At 41.5% G+C, this 17,676-nt stretch overlaps 1 protein-coding gene across 4 annotated transcripts in view; it reads right to left on the reverse strand.

Annotated features, from left to right (window-relative positions):
• jade2 (jade family PHD finger 2) overlaps window positions 1–17,676 on the reverse strand; it is a 150,967-nt gene that overhangs the window by 120,892 nt on the left and 12,399 nt on the right. For all 4 annotated transcript variants that reach the window (XR_013577818.1, XM_078550976.1, XM_078550974.1 and 1 more), the window contains exons 4-5: window positions 14,676–14,750; window positions 12,970–13,055 (exon numbers count right to left, since the gene is read on the reverse strand). Coding sequence is in view for 3 of the 4 variants with exons in the window: in XM_078550976.1 (XP_078407102.1) it covers window positions 12,970–13,055; window positions 14,676–14,742 (153 nt within the window). In the remaining variant the exon portion in view is untranslated. The remainder of the gene's footprint in view (window positions 1–12,969; window positions 13,056–14,675; window positions 14,751–17,676) is intronic.

Below are 17,676 nucleotides of genomic sequence, written 5' to 3' on the forward strand. Positions count from 1 at the left end.
TGGTGGAATTAAAATTCAATTGATAAATCTGGAATTGAAAGCTAGTTTCAGTAATGGTGACCATGGGAAGAATTTTTCTCCCATTGAGGGGGGGAGGTTCAGGAGCGGGCGTGCCTCCAAGTCGCCATTTTACATGGGCGGTGACGTCCGCCAGGAAGCACTATGCGCTCCCTGTGCGAGTCGGTGGGGGGGGATTCCCTCAGCAGAGAGTGTGCTCTTCCGTGTGAACTCATCTCCCTGAGGCTAAGTGCTGCCTCAGGGAGATCGGCGTCAAATTTAAAAATTGTGCAGGTGGAAAAATAAAATTTCCTTGACATGTACCCTCATGCGACACTGTCACCTGAGTTGGGACATATCCATCACTTTTAATCAAACCTTTATTAAATTTTTTAAATCCCTCATGAAACCTCATCCCACCCTTGGATGAGGTTTCATGCTTTTTCTGAAGCCCGCCAGGGCTCCTGGCCTGCCCACCAACCTAAGGCTGGCCGCGCAGGTCCATTAATTATTTCAATTAGTTTTAAAATGGCCTCAACAGGCCGTTGACAGGTCCGGGGGTGCAAAGCTGATTCGGCTGTGCCCCCGCCGACCTGAAAATTGAAATGACGCAGGGTGACATCAGGAGTTCCGCCCGACATCATCCCGCGTCGGCGAACGGGCCCCACCCCCCACTCGTCGACCTAAAGATTTCACTCCCTTCCTTATCAAGAATCTCTCTAGCTCTGCCTTAAAAAATTTAAAGGCTCTGCTTCCATCGCCTTTTGAGGAAGAGTTCCAAAGACTCACTACCCTCAGAGAAAAATTCTCTCATCTCTTTCTTAATTGGGCAACCACTTATTTTTAAACAGTGACCCCTAGTTCTAGATTCTCCCACAAGAGGAAACATCCTCTCCACATCCACCCTGTCAATACCCCTCAGGATCTCATATAAAATCCACCTGGTTCACGAATGTCCTTTAGGTCAGGAAATCTGCCATTCTTACCTGGTTTGGCCCACATGTAACTCCAGACCCACAGCAATGTGGTTGACTCTTAATTATCCTCTAGTAAACCACTCAGTTCAAGGGCAATTAGAAATGGGCAACAAATGCTGGCATTTCCAAGGACACCCACATCCCATGGAAGAATAAAATCCACAAATCACACACCGCCTTACCAGAACATATTATCGTTACTTCACGTTTACTGGGTCTAGAACATCCTCCCTAACAATATTGTGGGTTACCCTTCACTATAAGCACTGCAGCGGTTGAAGAAGGCAGCTCACTACCACCTTCGCAAAGTCAACTAGGAATGGGCAGTAAATGCTGGCCTTGATGGCAACGCCCACACCCCGAGGATTAATCTACAAGAATGAATCAGTGGGTGCACTGGTGGGCCTGCTGCTGCTCCAACCACAAGTATAAATGTTTACATCAGCATGACCAATACGCTGGTTTTTATAAGAAGCAGTAAACTCTAGCTGTAAACAGCATATCCAAAAAGAAACAAAAAAGGTTAGCGTTTCAAATTCAACCTTCATTAGGATTGCCAACGTTTCTTATCCATTTTTAAGATGCTGATACATTTAAGGTGCATTTCCAAAGGTTTCTCTTTTGATTTCAGATTCCCAGCACTTGTATGTTTTTTTTCAATCCACAACAACTTTTAGGGTACAAGATGCTTACTCTATAATGTAATTCTGTCACCTACAAACAACAACAGGTAAGCAAATTTGTAAGGGGTGAAAAACCAAATTTCTACATGAAAGCAGTATACAACTCGCACTGGTCCCAATATAGCTGACTGAACTTGTGTTGATATAGAGATAGGCTAACTGTTGTTGTTTGTAGTGTTGTTTCATAGTAACATTGGGTTTCATTATAATGAGAAGTAATCAAACATTCTCCTCATCAAGTAGTGCCATAGAATCTGCTATTTACAAAAAATACTCAATATAATAATAAAAATTTTTAGAGTTTGGAAGGGGAAAGAACTGAATGTTTATCAGAAGATAAATTCTACTACAGTATTATTACAAAATTTTCTTGTCAGTGTCTTTAAACATGTAATTAGTCAGAAGTTATGGATTTTATATTGATAACAGCATGTGAGGATTAAAGGTGTAAAAAGAACTGGAAAGCCTATGAATAAATTGGAAGAGATTCAAAGACGGACAATAAGGATGATGGAACCTCTTAATTCAATGAACAGTGATGAAGAGAGATTAATCTATTCCCATTAACGAAAAGATGAGAGGAATCTGATCCAAGTTTTCAAATCACAAGAGAAATCCATGAAGTGGTTGCTGAGAGATTACTTGAGTTGAGTCAGGAGAAAAAGTGGCCAGGGTTGTAAAGTAAGGAAAACTTAGGAAAACATGATGTAAGGAGTAATTACTTCACCTTTGGAGTCAATCAGGGAACTAAATGCCATTTAGCACTGTAGGTGCAGTGGGCAAAAAATTAAACTGAACGCATTCCTGTTCTAAAAGGGCAGGATGGGTTACGTGTGGGCTGTGTGCCGCTAAAAATGGACTATATGTTGCAACTTAATCGCACCCACAGTGTAACTGCAAAGCCATTTTGCTCTGCACCAATGCTGCATCAGCAGTGTAATTTCCACCTGAACCCGCAGTCAGGGCCTAATCTGTTACCAGAGCAGAGGAATGAGAGGTCCTAAAAATGCTATCATGCTCTACTTAAGTTAGTTTAAACATTGACATCTGTTTTATGCTTTATAAGTTGAGCACCAAGACCAAACTTGTAGTGTAAATACATTAATCTGAGAGTCTATATAGATTTGAAGATGGATGGGCTGAATGCTTTTCTTTATTCCTATTTTCCTATGTTTTAATATCAGCTCTTCTTACCTAATGCCTGAATACGACCATGGGAATCACGAGTATAACTGAGCAGAAACCCACAACAAATGAACTAATGCTGGAAGGTGAACTCTTTCCACAAAAAGCTATGATGACATAGAACCACTTGGTACAGATTAGAAGCTTTTGGTATCACCTGCTCGATCCCGTGTGCCCAGTTATAAGGTAAGTAAAATGCACATTAGTCAGGCAAAAATTGAGACTGACTACTAATGCGAGTATAGCATGTCGTGGCTTAAAAGGTGAGGGGTCAACTTATATGGTTATATCTGCAAAAACGCAATTTTTTGAGGCTGGAAGAATGTTGTCGTTTTATATGCCAGGTCAACTTATATGCAGTAATCTATGGTATGCACAGATATCCAGAGAAACAAAATGATTTCAATAACTCCATAGAAAACACAGAATTTTTATAGCACAAGGGGAGGCCATTCGGCCCATCATGTCTGCACCAGCTCTCCAAATGAGCAATTTACCTAGTGCCAGCCTCCCACCTTCTCCCCATAGCCCTACCCATTCTTCATTTTCAGATAACAGTCTAATTCCCTTTGAAAGCTTCAACTGAACCTATTTCTACCACACTCTCAGGCAGTGCATTCCAGACCTCAACCACTTGCTGCTTGAAAGCGTTTTTCTTCATGTCGCTTTTGCTTCTTTTACCAATTACTCCGTTAAATGAAACCTGTGCCTTCTTGTTCTTGATCCTTTCATGAGTGTGAACACTCTGTCCACCCCTTTCTACTCTGTCCAGAACCCTCATGATATGGAATACCTCCATCAAATCTCCTCTCAGCCTTCTATTCTCCAAGTAAAGCTGTTCCACCTTCTCCAAACTATCTTCGCAATTGAAGTTCCTCATCCAGGAAACCATTCTTGTGAATCTTTTCTACACCCTCTCTAATGCCTTCACATCCTTCCTAAAGTGCGGAATCCAGAACTGGATGCAATACTTCAGTTGAGGCTGAACTAGTATTTTATACAAGTTCAACATAACCTCCTTGCTCTTGTACTCTATGCCCCTATTAATAAAGCCCAGGATAGAGCATGCTTTGTCGCACGCTTAACCTGTCCTGCCACTTTCAATGACTTATGCACATATACACCCAGGTCCCTCTGCTTCTGCAACCCCTTTAGAGTTGCAACCTTTACTTTATATTGTCTCTCCATGTCCTTCCTCCCAAAATAAATCACTTCATATTTCTCTTCATTGAACATCAACCAACACTTGTCCACCGATTCCACCAACTTGTCTATGTCCTTTTGAAGTACAAATTATCCTTCTCACAGTTCACAATGCTTCCAAGTTTTGTAGTGTCCACAAATTTTGAAATTGTGTCCTTCGCTGGGTTATTGATACACATCAGGAAGAGCAAGGGTCCCAACACTGACCCTTGGGGAATTCTGCCACAAACCTTCTTCCAGTATGAAAAACATCCACGAACCACTATTCTGTTTCCTGCCATTCAGCCAATTTCGTCTCCATGTAGCTACTGTCCCTTTTATTCATAAGCTATAACATTGTTCATAAGTCTGTTGTGCAGTGCTGTATCAAATGCCTGTTGGAAGTCCATGTACAACACATCAACAGCATTGCCCTCACCAACCCTCTCTGTTACCGCTTCAAAAAAATCCATCAAGTTAGTTAAACACAATTTTTGCTTAACAAATCCATGCTGGCTTTCCATAATTAAACCACATTTGTCTATGTGACTATTAACTTTGTCCTGATTTATTGTTTCCAGAGGTTTCCCTGGCACTGGAGTTAAACTGACTGGCTTGTAGTTGCCTTTTCTGAACAAGGGTGCAACATTTGCACTTTTCCAGTCCTCTGGCACCACCCCGGAGTCTAAGAGAGACTGGAAAATTATGGCCGACGTCTCTGCAATTCCCATTCTCACTTCCCTCATGCATTCCATTTGGTCAAGGTGCTTTATCAACTTTAATAATAGACAGCCTATCTAACATGTCCTCATCAATTTTAAATCCATCTAGTGTATTAATTACCTCCACTTTCACCTTGGCCTGGTTAGCATCTTCTTCCTCGGTAACGATAGATCCAAAGTTTTCATTTAATACCTCATATATTGCCCCACTCCATGCATAAATGCCCTTTCTGGTCCCTAATTTTCCCTACTCCTCTTACCACCCTTTAACTATTTATGTGCTTATAGAAGACTTTGGGATTCCCTTTTATGTTAGCTGTAGATCTATTTTCATACTCTCTTTGCTTCTCTTATTTGCTTTTTCACCTCCCCCCTGAACCTTCTATATTCAGCCTGGATCCCCATTATATTATCCACCTGACACCTGCCAAAAACACACTTTTCCTTCTTCATCTTAATCTCTGTCTCTTTCCTCATCCAGGGAGCTCTGGATTTGTTTGCTCTACCTTTCCCCTTTGAGGGAGTATAACTTGACTGTGCCCAAACTGTCTCTTCTTTGAAGGTGGCCCATTGCTCAGCTATCATTTTTCCTGCCAACTTTTAATTCCAATTTAATCAGCCCAGACCCATTCTTATCCCCATTGAAGTTGGCTTTCCCCGTTAGTTATTTTTATTCTACATTGTTCTTTGTCCTTTTCCATACCAACCTACACCTTATGACACAATGATCACTGTCCACTAAATGTTCTCCTACTGACACTTGATCTTCCTGGCCCACCTCATTCCCAAGAATCAGGCCTAGCAGTGAGATAACAATTAGAAAGTAACATCAACAATGAGATTAATGTGGATAGTCCCAGCAAAATGGATCCCAGAATGCTAGGATGAGGTATTCAACCATGTGACTCCCACAAGCCCAAGTTCCCAATCTCTGATAAGTGATCACTAGAAACTGTTAAGAAGCAAAACAGTTCCCTACAGTGAGTGAGAGAAGAACCAGAGAGCCAGGTGGCTGAATCGCCACGATACTCAAACTAGCACCAGTTCAACTGTGGCACTGGGAAACAGGCTTCAGGGAACTTACCTTTGCAATTTTATCATATAGAATTCAATGGACCAAACCACTTCCTATTCATTTCCAATTTGGGGAAGTCCTAAACCACATACAGTTTTAAATCAACTATACCATTTCTTGGCAAGCTAATTATAGATTTATTAGTTGCAATTTTAAAAAAACTATGAATTTTTTTTATGTCAACAACTTTCTTGGAATTGTAACATCATTCAACTTTGAAGATCTTTTACTTGTCCTGCAAAGACCTCTTATGAAATCTGAGAAAGTCGCAGCCTGACTGGGGAAGCAATGCCCTGTGTACCTTCAATTGCCTGACAAAGTGCTTTCAGAAAAAAAATTCTTATGACAACAGTACCCGTCCACTACATTAAACCTATCCCTTCCTTTACTGTACTATTCTTTCACATGTAATGGCAGCACTGCTATGAACAGCAGCCCAATATAATGAGAAAAGCTTAAAATCTAATGCCATTGTATTGAAATTAGGTGATGTGTCATGCAAAATAATGGTAATTGGCAATTGATTTATGCTGCATTTCATCCTCAGGCATTTGCTGCATGAGTCACTGGAGTTTCTTGTCTTCAGTTTTGTGATGTCATGTGGGCCACTACAAGTGTTCCCTGTCTACAATCGATTGCCTTTCATTTAACTGATTGCAGTACAATATCATTATGTGCTCACTTGTTACAGCCCATATTCGCTCTCGACGCCTGCAGTATCATTAGATTGCGTTCCAGAATTTGTAACAGCAGCTTTGCAACATCAACCGACTGTCTTCAGTCAACAACAATGAACAATTCTAAACAATATTGGGATTTTCTGGAGGGGGTGGTGGGGACGGTAGTTAGTTATTTATAAATTAATAACATTATTCAGGTCGCACCAGCTCCTCACTTTCAAGGTTAAAATGGCCATACTCATCTCTCATTCTCCAATGTCCTTCAATAATTGTGGGATGTATGGAAGGGTGCTGAAGGCAAAAAACTATTCTTCTTGTCTCATAGTAATTAGAGGCTGGGAATGCACCAGAAGATCCACCTTTACATGAGGTTTCATGACCTGAGACTGGCCAGATTTTAATCATCCAGCAATCAATGCCAATTGCAAATCAATAAACCAGAGTTCTGGTTAGGTATATAACTTGATGCACATACCATACTGCAGACCACAAAAGGTTAAGTGTTCCTTACCCTCGTAGGCAAGATGTGTTAGTCTGGGAATAGTCTGGTGGATAAATATTAAACTTGCGGAGGATTAAAAATATATTAAATATCAAACTGCATTTCAGGCTGCTAAGCTCAGCTCATTTGTCGTTACAGATTGAAAGCATGGCGTCATGTTTGTTTTCTTTTAAGGGATAGGGCGTATCCCTGCCAGAAGACGGTTATCTCCTTGGTTTGTCCGTCCAACAATGAGCCTTGTCCTTCACAGACTATCTTGATAGTCCCAAGTTCGAAGGGATGCTGTTTATTTTTCCAAAGCTCAAACTTGACAAATAAGAGCAAAATGTATTTTAGAACTGCATGATTCAGTTCTGTACAATACTACTCAGAAGAGGTCGAAGTGCGCACACCATAGACATACTGTGACAGAGAAATCAAAGATGGGTGTGGTACCATCCTGCTCTTAAACATATCAGTGAATGACTTCCCTTGGGGAATTATCAAACCATTAACTCAGAACAGTGGACTAGATTATGAGAGAAGAGGCCATTCACAGAATGCTCTACCTGATTACTGTCACAGCAGAGCAATGATAAATGGAATCCTTGATGGCCAAACTGCTTTGCTGCTCAGATAGAAAATGAATAAGGTTGTTGCTTCTGACTCAGGGGATGTTTCAGAGTGAGTCACCTCTGGCATTTAGAACACATCCACAATTGGCTTATTGAAATGTAAAGCTTCTCAGCACAGCCTAAGCTGCATTACCTCCAACAGGACAGCCACAGGACATGGTTGGTGCTTTCAAGCCACCATTACTTCACTGCACAGTACTGAACCAATTTCAACAACTGCACTGTGCAGGGAAATGAACCATTATGTTTGGTTGCTGCTTCTACAAAGGTTCTTGGATTAAAATTGCAAATTTATACTGCCTTCTGCATTTTTCTAACTTCCCCTTTAATTCCTATTGTGTCCTCTCGATTACCCAACAGTCACTTGCATTTAGGTACTGCGTTTAAATGTAGTAAAACTCCCAGCGTGGCACAGGAGCATTATCAAACAAAATTTGATACCAGCCAAATGAGGAGATACAAGGGCAGGTGAATATAAAAGTGGTCAGAGGCATCCTTCAGGAATATCTTAAACGAGAAGAGATAGGTGGAGAAGTTTAGCAAGGGACTTCCTGGGCAGCTCAAGGCATGGCCGTCAATAGTGAAGTGGCAGAAATCAAGGATGCACAAGAGGCCATTATTGGAGGAGCACCGAGATCTTGGAGAGCTGCAAGAGGGTGATGAGGCCATGGAGGGATTGGAAAAAGAGGATGAGAATTTTAAACAGACTTTGCCAGACCAGGAATCAGTTTAAGCCAGGGGTGATGGGTGAACGGGGCTTGGCACAATTTTGGATATGGGCACCAGTTTTGGATGAGTTCAGGTTTACAGAAGATGCAAGCTGGAAGGCTGGCATTAGAATAGTCAAGTCTAGAGGAGCATTTCAGCAGCACATGAACTGAGGCAGGTTTGGTGACTGGTGATGCTACAAAAATTGGCGGTCTTGGTTAAGGAAACAATCTATTACTATTTACCTTACCCAAACCTGTTATAATCTTAACAGAGTTGTCAGCTCTCTTGGATTGACCAAGTCTCTCAAAATTGAGCAGTGATCGCCACTGCTGCAAGCAACCAGGGAGAAAAATCTACAGAGTCAGCAAAGTTCGCCTGGTGGCTGCCACTGCCGTATCTGGCTAATCTATTCCCATATTCAGAAACTGGGGGAAAGGCAGGGTGGAAGGTGCAGATGTTGTAGCTTCACTCATACAACTAAGGAGCACCCACGGGAAACTAAGCAGTCTACTACCTGCACCCCCCCCCACCCCCCTTACATTTCCCCAGATAGTGCCAGGGAGAGTAGCTCCAGGGAACAGGCAGCGAGAGGAGAGGAGAGAAATATGGCCATTCAGCCATGACCAGTTCCAACAAAAGCAGCAAGAGTGTGCTGCCAAGAAGCCACAGGCTTAGGCCCAATTCTGGGAGTGGTGTCACTTTTACTATATGTTCAAGAGAATGGTGAACTTCAGTTCTGAATCCAGAGGGAGAGTGGAGATAAACATGTCTTAAAAGGGATCAGGCTGCCAGACGCATCTGGCAGGCAAGCCCAAAATTGTTCTTTCTGTGAACAAGAAAGCGAGTTTTACTATCTCATTTAAGATAATCACAGAGTTGAAATTAACTACAATACATGACAGAAGTAACACTGCAAACAGCAACAACTTTTGTTGGAAATCAGAAAATACTGCAAATGGAATATGGGTCGAATGACATCCAACTCTACTATCTGCCATGTTCCAGTCCTCTGCCCATGTCATGGGGGACATAGTAGATATAGTTCTAGCGTATAGGTCCCTATTAGAGATGGTATCATCATATGATTGAATTTGATATTAAGTTTGAGGTGGATAAGGAAGAGTCACAGAAAGCTAAACTTCAACGGGCAGCCTTCCAGTTCTCAAGACTTCTTGCATGACAACTGCTAGCACAAAATCACGTGCACAAATACTCAACTGCAGAGGACCCAACCCTTAGATGGTAAATGTGATAACATTTGCAAACTGCAGGCAAGTGTCATATGATCAGATGTCATTAGATTTGAGATCACGTGATCAATCCTGGAGGAACATGTCCAATGATAGTTAGCAACTCTATACCTTAAAGACTTAAGGTCACTGCTTAACTTTCACAGTTCCAGTGAAAAAGCCCTAATGTCTCAAATTATTCTTCACAACTGTAATACTCTCGTCCACAACGACTCCTGAAGAGTAAACTAATTGCATATGTCCACAGTAGTGGAGATTGTACCTGGTCTGCGAAAAGAGCAGACTTAATGGGCAAATGACATTTTTTTCGTTGCATGCTTAATGGTATTTTTACTGTAACTCATTAGTTGCCTCATAGATGAGAGGTGATACACTGGCTTGAATTAATTTAATAACCTTTGAATAGACAATATGGTGTTTAATTACAACCACTGTGACTGAGCAATGAATGTCACAGAAATCATAATTCAGGTCTGATATCAAAAGCATCCCTTACCTTTAACAGTCACCCGTGCTGTGAGAGATCCTAGGCAGCACTTCAATGAGTTAAGTTCCAAAACAAGACTTGAAACCCAAAATGTAAATTAACTCCAGATTACAGTTAGCAAATATTCTGTCCATTTTTGTTGATCTGACCAGTTAGATGATGCACAAGATATGTTCCGCATAAATTCTTAGTTTCCTTTAATTCCTTGATTCAATGATTTATCTCTGAAATCACCTTTAAGCCTATTTAACTTTACCCTTGGAGCACATTTTAGGTCAACAACAGTACCACACAAATCACCCAAAGGCTTGTTTCATGTTCAGGCCCGTTGGCTTTTAGAAAATTATCTAATGTTTTCTGGCATGACACATAATGAATAACACCAAAGGGATTGATAATGTTTTAAATACCTTAGTGAATGTCTTTTTTGTCTTTCACAAATCTGTGTATGTGTAATCTTTTGAAAACTGGATGAGTACCTTAAATTGGATCACTGGTCCTTTCCTCATTTTCTTTTGATAAAGGTAATACAATTTTATCTTATACTATGATTGTCAATAAACAGATTTAGTAATTGTAATACAGATCATGATTTGCTTGCATTGTTCAGCTCAATCTAAACTTGTCACGTTTTCACAAAATGTTATCTCTTCCATAGTCCTGGGATTACTCAGGTCAATTTGATCCAAGTTATTTTCATTATTTTGCAAATTAGCTCTCAAGACCCACTGATAAAGCAACAACACACTTTTTCTCTGGGGTTTCAAAAATCTTGTTCTATTTGATTGGGGGAATTAGTGATCAAGCTAATCACTGTTAATGTTACAGACAGCAAATCAAGGCACATGGACAAGTTAGCACGCAAACTGCATCAAGGGGATTATCACAGAGATCCATTTTACTGAAAAAGACTTTCTCTCCGATAAGGAAACTCATCAGTGCCGGAATAGGTATACCTATTATAATACTCTGCGTACCAATGACAAGTTGTGCTAATGGCACCTAGTGGTAGTTAACAGACACTGTAACCACTTCTTAGGTGACTGAGCAGACCACTGACTGCAAGGCAAGAGAAATTATATAAACACCTTTTACTCTTCTATATGCTGGCTTTTTTAAATAAAGAATTAATTTATTAAGTCAGTAGGCAATCTTCAATCACTAAGAGGCAAGGCAGGAAATGCTGGATCATTGCACTACAGAAGTGATAATTAAGGGATGGCTCTCATGGAAGGGGAGATGTAAATAGAGGCATGGAACAGGGAATTCAAAGATGACCACCTAAATAAATGGATGAGAGATAGGAAAACAGGGAAAAGACATTGAACTGAAGGGGCAAAGAATCAAGAAGCACCAGGCCACTGAGAACACATGGATCAGAAGCACCAAGCAGGGAAGACACAGGGTTAAAGAAAAGAAAAAAAAAATTACATGACAGTGATCACATTAATTATGAAAATTATTGTACCACTGATGGAAATCATTAACAAAAATCAGCAGTCCAAAACAATGCTCAAGTCTTTTGTTGTTCATGTCATCATGCTTTGCTGATACAAGCTGCTTCTGTGATCTTCCCATTAAAAAAACGCAAGACAAGGTAATAAAATAAATCACATCCTGAACAGGACCCGGATGGCTGGACAGCATGTGTGGCCTCTCGACCTCATCACATTATGTCCCTAAGATTAGATTTGTAGTCTTTAAATCCTCCTCACACAGCAATTTGATTGAGTACTTGAAGGTAGTGAGTATGATCAGAACAACTTAAACATTGCACTACTGCACTACAGGTGGCATCCTGTTACTCTGTACTACCATCTGCGAAACCATCTCAAGGAAAATAAAAAGAAAATTCGTAGTTTCACTCAGTACTGTTATGTGCCTTTTTAACAAACTGAATAGGCAAAGACAGCCTATGACAATTATTTCCCCTCAAGTCCATATGGACAGGTTGTACAGAATCTCATAGATCATATGATAGAAACTCCACTACGGAGCAGCAGAATTTTTACATTCAGTTTTCCGATGGCAACTTTTTTTTTAAAAAAGCATTATTACTTTTATATATAAAAATTGGCAATTATTAGTTGATATTAACTATGTGGATCTTTTATCGTTGATATTTTAAGAGATGCTCTGACTGGGTGTCATAGTATCACTTCCTGTGCTGCACAGGAAGCTGAACTGTAACACATCATATCATGCAAAGTAAAGCACACCCTTTACCCAAAATGTCCAAATAAGTCGACACTATCTAAAGCCCATTAGAATCAAGGGTAGTGAAATTGGTATTCCGTGACTATGTAAAATTGGCCTTGCACCATGGCAAATTTTCTTTTCCAGTTAGGCCACCGTGTGAAATGGGTATCACCCAAGGCCAATCTTACCCCCAAGATCTTGAAACTAGGAGTCCATTCAGACTCCCATGTTCAACTCTAAGGAGCCTAGTTTTAAATTCAATGAGTTCACATGCAGCAAACGTTAGTGTGATAATGATGTTCTGTTTTATAGATATGAAACAATATTTACTATATGTGCTAGTGACATCTAATCACAGAACATCAATACTGTAGAAACTTTTTAATCTACTGGTTGCTGTTCAATTTGCATCATTGCTGAAGCATACATGTTGAACAGCAATGTGTACTGATTTCAATTGGCAAGGATACTGAAAAATCTATTTGTTCAAGTTATCTGCGCTGGATCTTAAATGTATTTTAAATCAAACCAAGCAGCCCCTTTGGCTGGAGTTTTAATAGTAAATTTCTGACCCTCCCTCCAGTTTGAATAAGAAGCAGTGCTGCTGACAGACAAGAAGTCTATGCCTGACCATTATGTTGAAGTGGATATGTGTAAAAATATTAGCAAGTATTGACGAGAGAATTGTAAAATGGACTAACACACCTCTGAAGGTTTCTTCTCTTCCTGTCTTGTCCAAGGGTGCTTTGTATTTGTTGTCTTAGAACTTCGACACCATAATGTTATGTGACCTTGGAAAAGGAGGTCAAAAAGGTTTTAGACTCTGGTGATGACAATGAATGAGAATTGTGTACACTAATCTTACACCATTGTATTAGTAAAATAAAGCAATCCAATGAAAACCAACTGATTTAGAAGGCACAATAAACCTGTGTTAAAAGCCAATGCTTAAATGGAAAAAAACTCTGGAGAATCACCAGGTCAATTTAGCACCACAATTAATGATGATACAAAAGCGGGGATGAGAGCAACTGGGAACGCTTTCAGGACTCTGGCTCCCCTCTCATTTCCTGGCCAATAGGATGGGTGGGTGAACAGTTCCCTGGTCTCTGCCAACATTGCTCCACAATTCATCAAGAAGGAGCAAGGGACAGTCCATTTTCTCGTTCTTCTCCATGAAGGAAAACTCAGTCTCAGACAGATACCACTCTCCAACAGCACAAGAAAGGCCAGAAACTCATGATCCCAGGGCTGCAAGGTTAAGCAGTGTCCTCATTTTGTCATGCAGATCTTTGGAATGCCAACTTAATGAACTCAGGCATCAATTTTGAACTGTCTTCAACTCGTAATTGAAGGCATTTCTTACTAAATTATCATTTTTTTGCTTTGGTATGAAATTCTTATGGGCTGGATTTTACATCCAGCATGTGCAATGGGCAGATGCGAAAGCCGGCACGTCTTCCACTCTCGTGCAGTCTCGTGGCACAGCAGCGATTTACTGTCTGTTGGGATGTTAATTATCTTGAGGTGAGACGACCGCCTCCAACTGGGGAGGAAGTCCGGCTTCCAAGAGCTGCCGGCCAATTGGATGGTCAGCAGCTCTTTGGTCCCAGCAGCGCCACCAGGAGCAGTGGCTGCTGCTGGGGCCACATCCAGTCGCCAGCAACATCCGTTACTGGAGCTGGATGCAAGCTAAGTGGGGGGAGGGAAAACATGGGGGTGTCTGGAGATTGGGCGGCCTCCGATCAAAACTGAGGATCCATAAAGGAGACATCCTCCTTTCCCGCCCAAAGCCTACACAGTCACTACACAGTGACTCTTCGCTGGCCTCAGCTCGCCTCCAGAGAAATGGCGGCACAGGCGGGGTGGCCCTTCAGTGACCAATTAACTGGCACAAGGGCAAGAGGGCAGCCTGACACCTTCGCCATCACTTGTAAAATTACAGCAGGGGTGGACGAGCAGGCGCCAGAAAAGGCACCCGCGGCCTTTTCTTGGCCTCCTCACCTGCAAACCCGCCCTCAAAGGAGCATAAAATTCTACGCTACATATTTAAAGATAATAATAACATTACAGTTTGTTTTATGCCAGGATATACAGTGTTAATTATTAAATGTGGCTCATGACTGAATCTGAATCCTTGTTCAGCACAGATCACAGTAAAATCATAATTTTTGCTACATTAGTACAAGCGTATTTAAACTCAATCATTCTCACTGATTCACCAACTGTTATTAATTTCTGACTGATCTTAAAAGGTGTACATTTGCAAGCTTCCACATCCACTAGAGTCTTGCTAGATGGCAGCATGGATTTAAAAACATATCTGAACATTTTTGGACCGCCAATTCTTAGAAACACTTTCTGTAACCATTCACTCTGTTGCCCAAAAGTCCACCAATTGAGGTTCTTACTGTCAGTGGTGTCTGAGTCCTCACTGCTGGTGGAGAACTTCCTCCGTTTCATTATTTCATTATCCATCCGGAGATCTGCAATAATTACAAACAATCTCCATCAATTTCAACATCTGCAAGATGTTACCAGAATAACAGCTTTGTGTTAGCATTAGAAGAACAACTTATATTTAACATAATAAAACATCATGAGGTGCTTCATGGGAGCATTATAAAACTAAATTTGACACTAAACTACCTTTGAGGTCAGATGACCAAAAGCCTGGTCAAAGAGGTACATTTTTAAGGAATGTCTTAAAGGAGAAAAACAAGATAGAGAGGTGGAGAAGTGGAGGGAGGGAATTCCAGATATTAGGTCTTAAGAAACTGAAGGCATGGCCACCAATGCTCATTCAGTGCTGGGGATCAGATAGGCAGTTTGATAATTTAGCAACAATGGAGTCGCCGAGAGGTGAAATCAAACTGGGTGTCACCAGCATAATGTACTTTCCAATGATATTGCTAAACAACAGCATTTGATGAGGAATAGGAGGGGGCCAAGGATAAATCAAAGCTAATGGTGTGGGTGCAGGAAGAGAAGCCATTACAAGTGATATTCTTGATATGATTAGATAGATAGGAATGGAACCAAGTGAGAGCAGTCCCATCCAATTGGAGAACAATGGAGGTGCTGGAGAAGAATGGTGTAGTTAACTGTGTCAAAGGCTGCAGACAGATCAAGAAGGACAAGAAGGGACAGTTGGCCTTTGTAACAGTCAGATAGGATGTCATTTGTGACTTTGATAAGAGCTGTTTCGGTACTGTGGTAGGAAACCTGATTGGTGGGATTCAAACATGGAATTCCAGGTAAGATGAAAATGGATTTGGGAGGTGAGAACATGTTCAAAGATGTAAAACACCACACTGAAACAGGGTTCATACTACAACTGAGTTCACAGTCAGTAGGAACGTGAATTCTGGAGATTTACAATGACAACCTTTACTTATTTGGCACCTTTAAAGCAAAATAAATGTCCCAAGACACCTCACAGAATCCTAATCAACAAAAATTGATGCTAAGTCAAAGATATTAAGAGGGATAACCAAAACATTAGTCAAAGTGTGGGTTTTAAAGGAGAGGAAGGTGGAAAGGGTTAGGGGAGGGAGCCCAAAGTATGGAGTCTCAATGGCTGGAGACACGGCCAACAAGGTGGAGTGAAGGGAGAGGGGATGCACAAAAGGCCAGCGTCAGAAAAATGGGGAGTTTGAGAAGGTTGGAGGAGGCTATTGAGATAGGGAGGGAGGAAGATCATTAAGGGATATCAGTATGAGGATGAGAATCTTAAACTGAGACACTGAGGAGACTGCAGGTCAGCATGGGCATGGGTGATGGGAGAGCAGACTTGGTGCAGAATAGGTTACAAGCAACAGAGTTTAGGATGGGCTGAAGGTTATGAGGACGACAGGCCAACCAGGAGAGAATTTGAATAGTTGAGTCTGAAGGTGACAAAGGCAAGGATGAGGGTTTTGGCAGCAGCTGTCAAGGCAGAGGGAAGGGTGGAGACAGGCAATGTCATGCAGCTGAAATAGTCAGTCCTTGTGATGCACAGGACATGGGGTTGGAAGTTCAGATCAATACCAAATACAGCAGTGAGGCTGAAGACGGTCTGGTTCAATCTGAGACCACAGCCATGGATGGGATGGAATCAGTAGCACTGAGATTGTGGTGGGTTCTGAAGAGAATGGCTTTGATCTTTCCAATGCATAACTGGAAGAAATTACAACTCATTCCAAGACTTGTATTAGGGGAGACAACAGACAGAAACCTGCAGGCCATCTCTCAGACACTTGAAAGCCAGAGAGCAAGTTTCTCACGAGAGCTGTCATGAGACCTGCTATTTTGCTGGTTAGTGGAAAATCAGATCCAGGGCCAGTACAATAGTGACATGTTTATGAGGCCACCACTTCTCAGGACAGCAGCACATTACAGCTTTCTGGCTTACTCCCTCAAAGTATCATGCAAGTGGCAAAGTAGCATTTGGGAGGCAGGACCAGACTGTCCAGATGTTCAAGAAGTGAAACTGGTCCTTCCCAGTACCAAATTGGCATGAAAGGAGGACCATCTCAGTGTCATAAGCCCTTTGTACCTCTGAGGTGACCCAGCACCACGCATGATATTGACCACAGTATCACTTAGCAGCAGCAACAACAACTTCCCTTAAATGTAATAAAGTGTCTCAGTGCTTCAGAGGGGCCAAGCACAGTGTGAACAAGGAGTATAATGGCTATTAATCACTCTGGAATTGGTTACGATAAAGGAGAAGGTGCATTTATGTCATGCATTCAAGGAGATGTCGACATACAAGAGTGAAGGCACTCATCTTGTGCTCATGTACTTATGGGAATTGCAAATACCTGCAATCTCAGGTAAGAGTGGAGATGTGAGATGCTACCTGATTTCAGGTCATGTACTGCATTGAAGTAATTGTCATTTCTCTGCTGAGTCCTCCAAGTGAGGATCCTCCTGAGGAGCCACTTCAAACTCCTCCGCCTTCAAAGCAGCTATTGTTACCTTCCCAGGAATCTCTATAGAAAGGCCTCTGTGGGTGGCAGGGCACATCAAGCAACAACTATGCGAAATACTTGTTTTGGAGCATATTGCTGAACTCTTCCTAATCCATGAAGGCAACAAAAGTTCCCCTTTCAGGCCCCAATAGGCCTGCGAGGTCAGGAAGTGACAGAAACCTGAGATGAAATTATAACTCTGACAGAGGAATATGTCTTCTTGTAGCACTCCTCAGTTGCTGTTCTTGCCACTTGTCATTATCTAAGGCATCATGCGTTACATTCTGTCACCCATAAGGCATCCAATCAAATGACAATTTTCAGTGACGAGCTCGGGGAGAATAGAATTCCTGAGGACGAATGCTACCTAGTAACAATTAGCATTAGAGTGTGTGTGTGTGTGTGTGTGTGTGTGTGTTGGGGGGGCGGTTACTTCTTTATAACTAGTTTCAAGTGA

This window comes from Cetorhinus maximus, chromosome 10 (genome assembly GCF_964194155.1).
Source record: "Cetorhinus maximus chromosome 10, sCetMax3.hap1.1, whole genome shotgun sequence".
Classification (NCBI taxonomy): domain Eukaryota; kingdom Metazoa; phylum Chordata; class Chondrichthyes; order Lamniformes; family Cetorhinidae; genus Cetorhinus; species Cetorhinus maximus.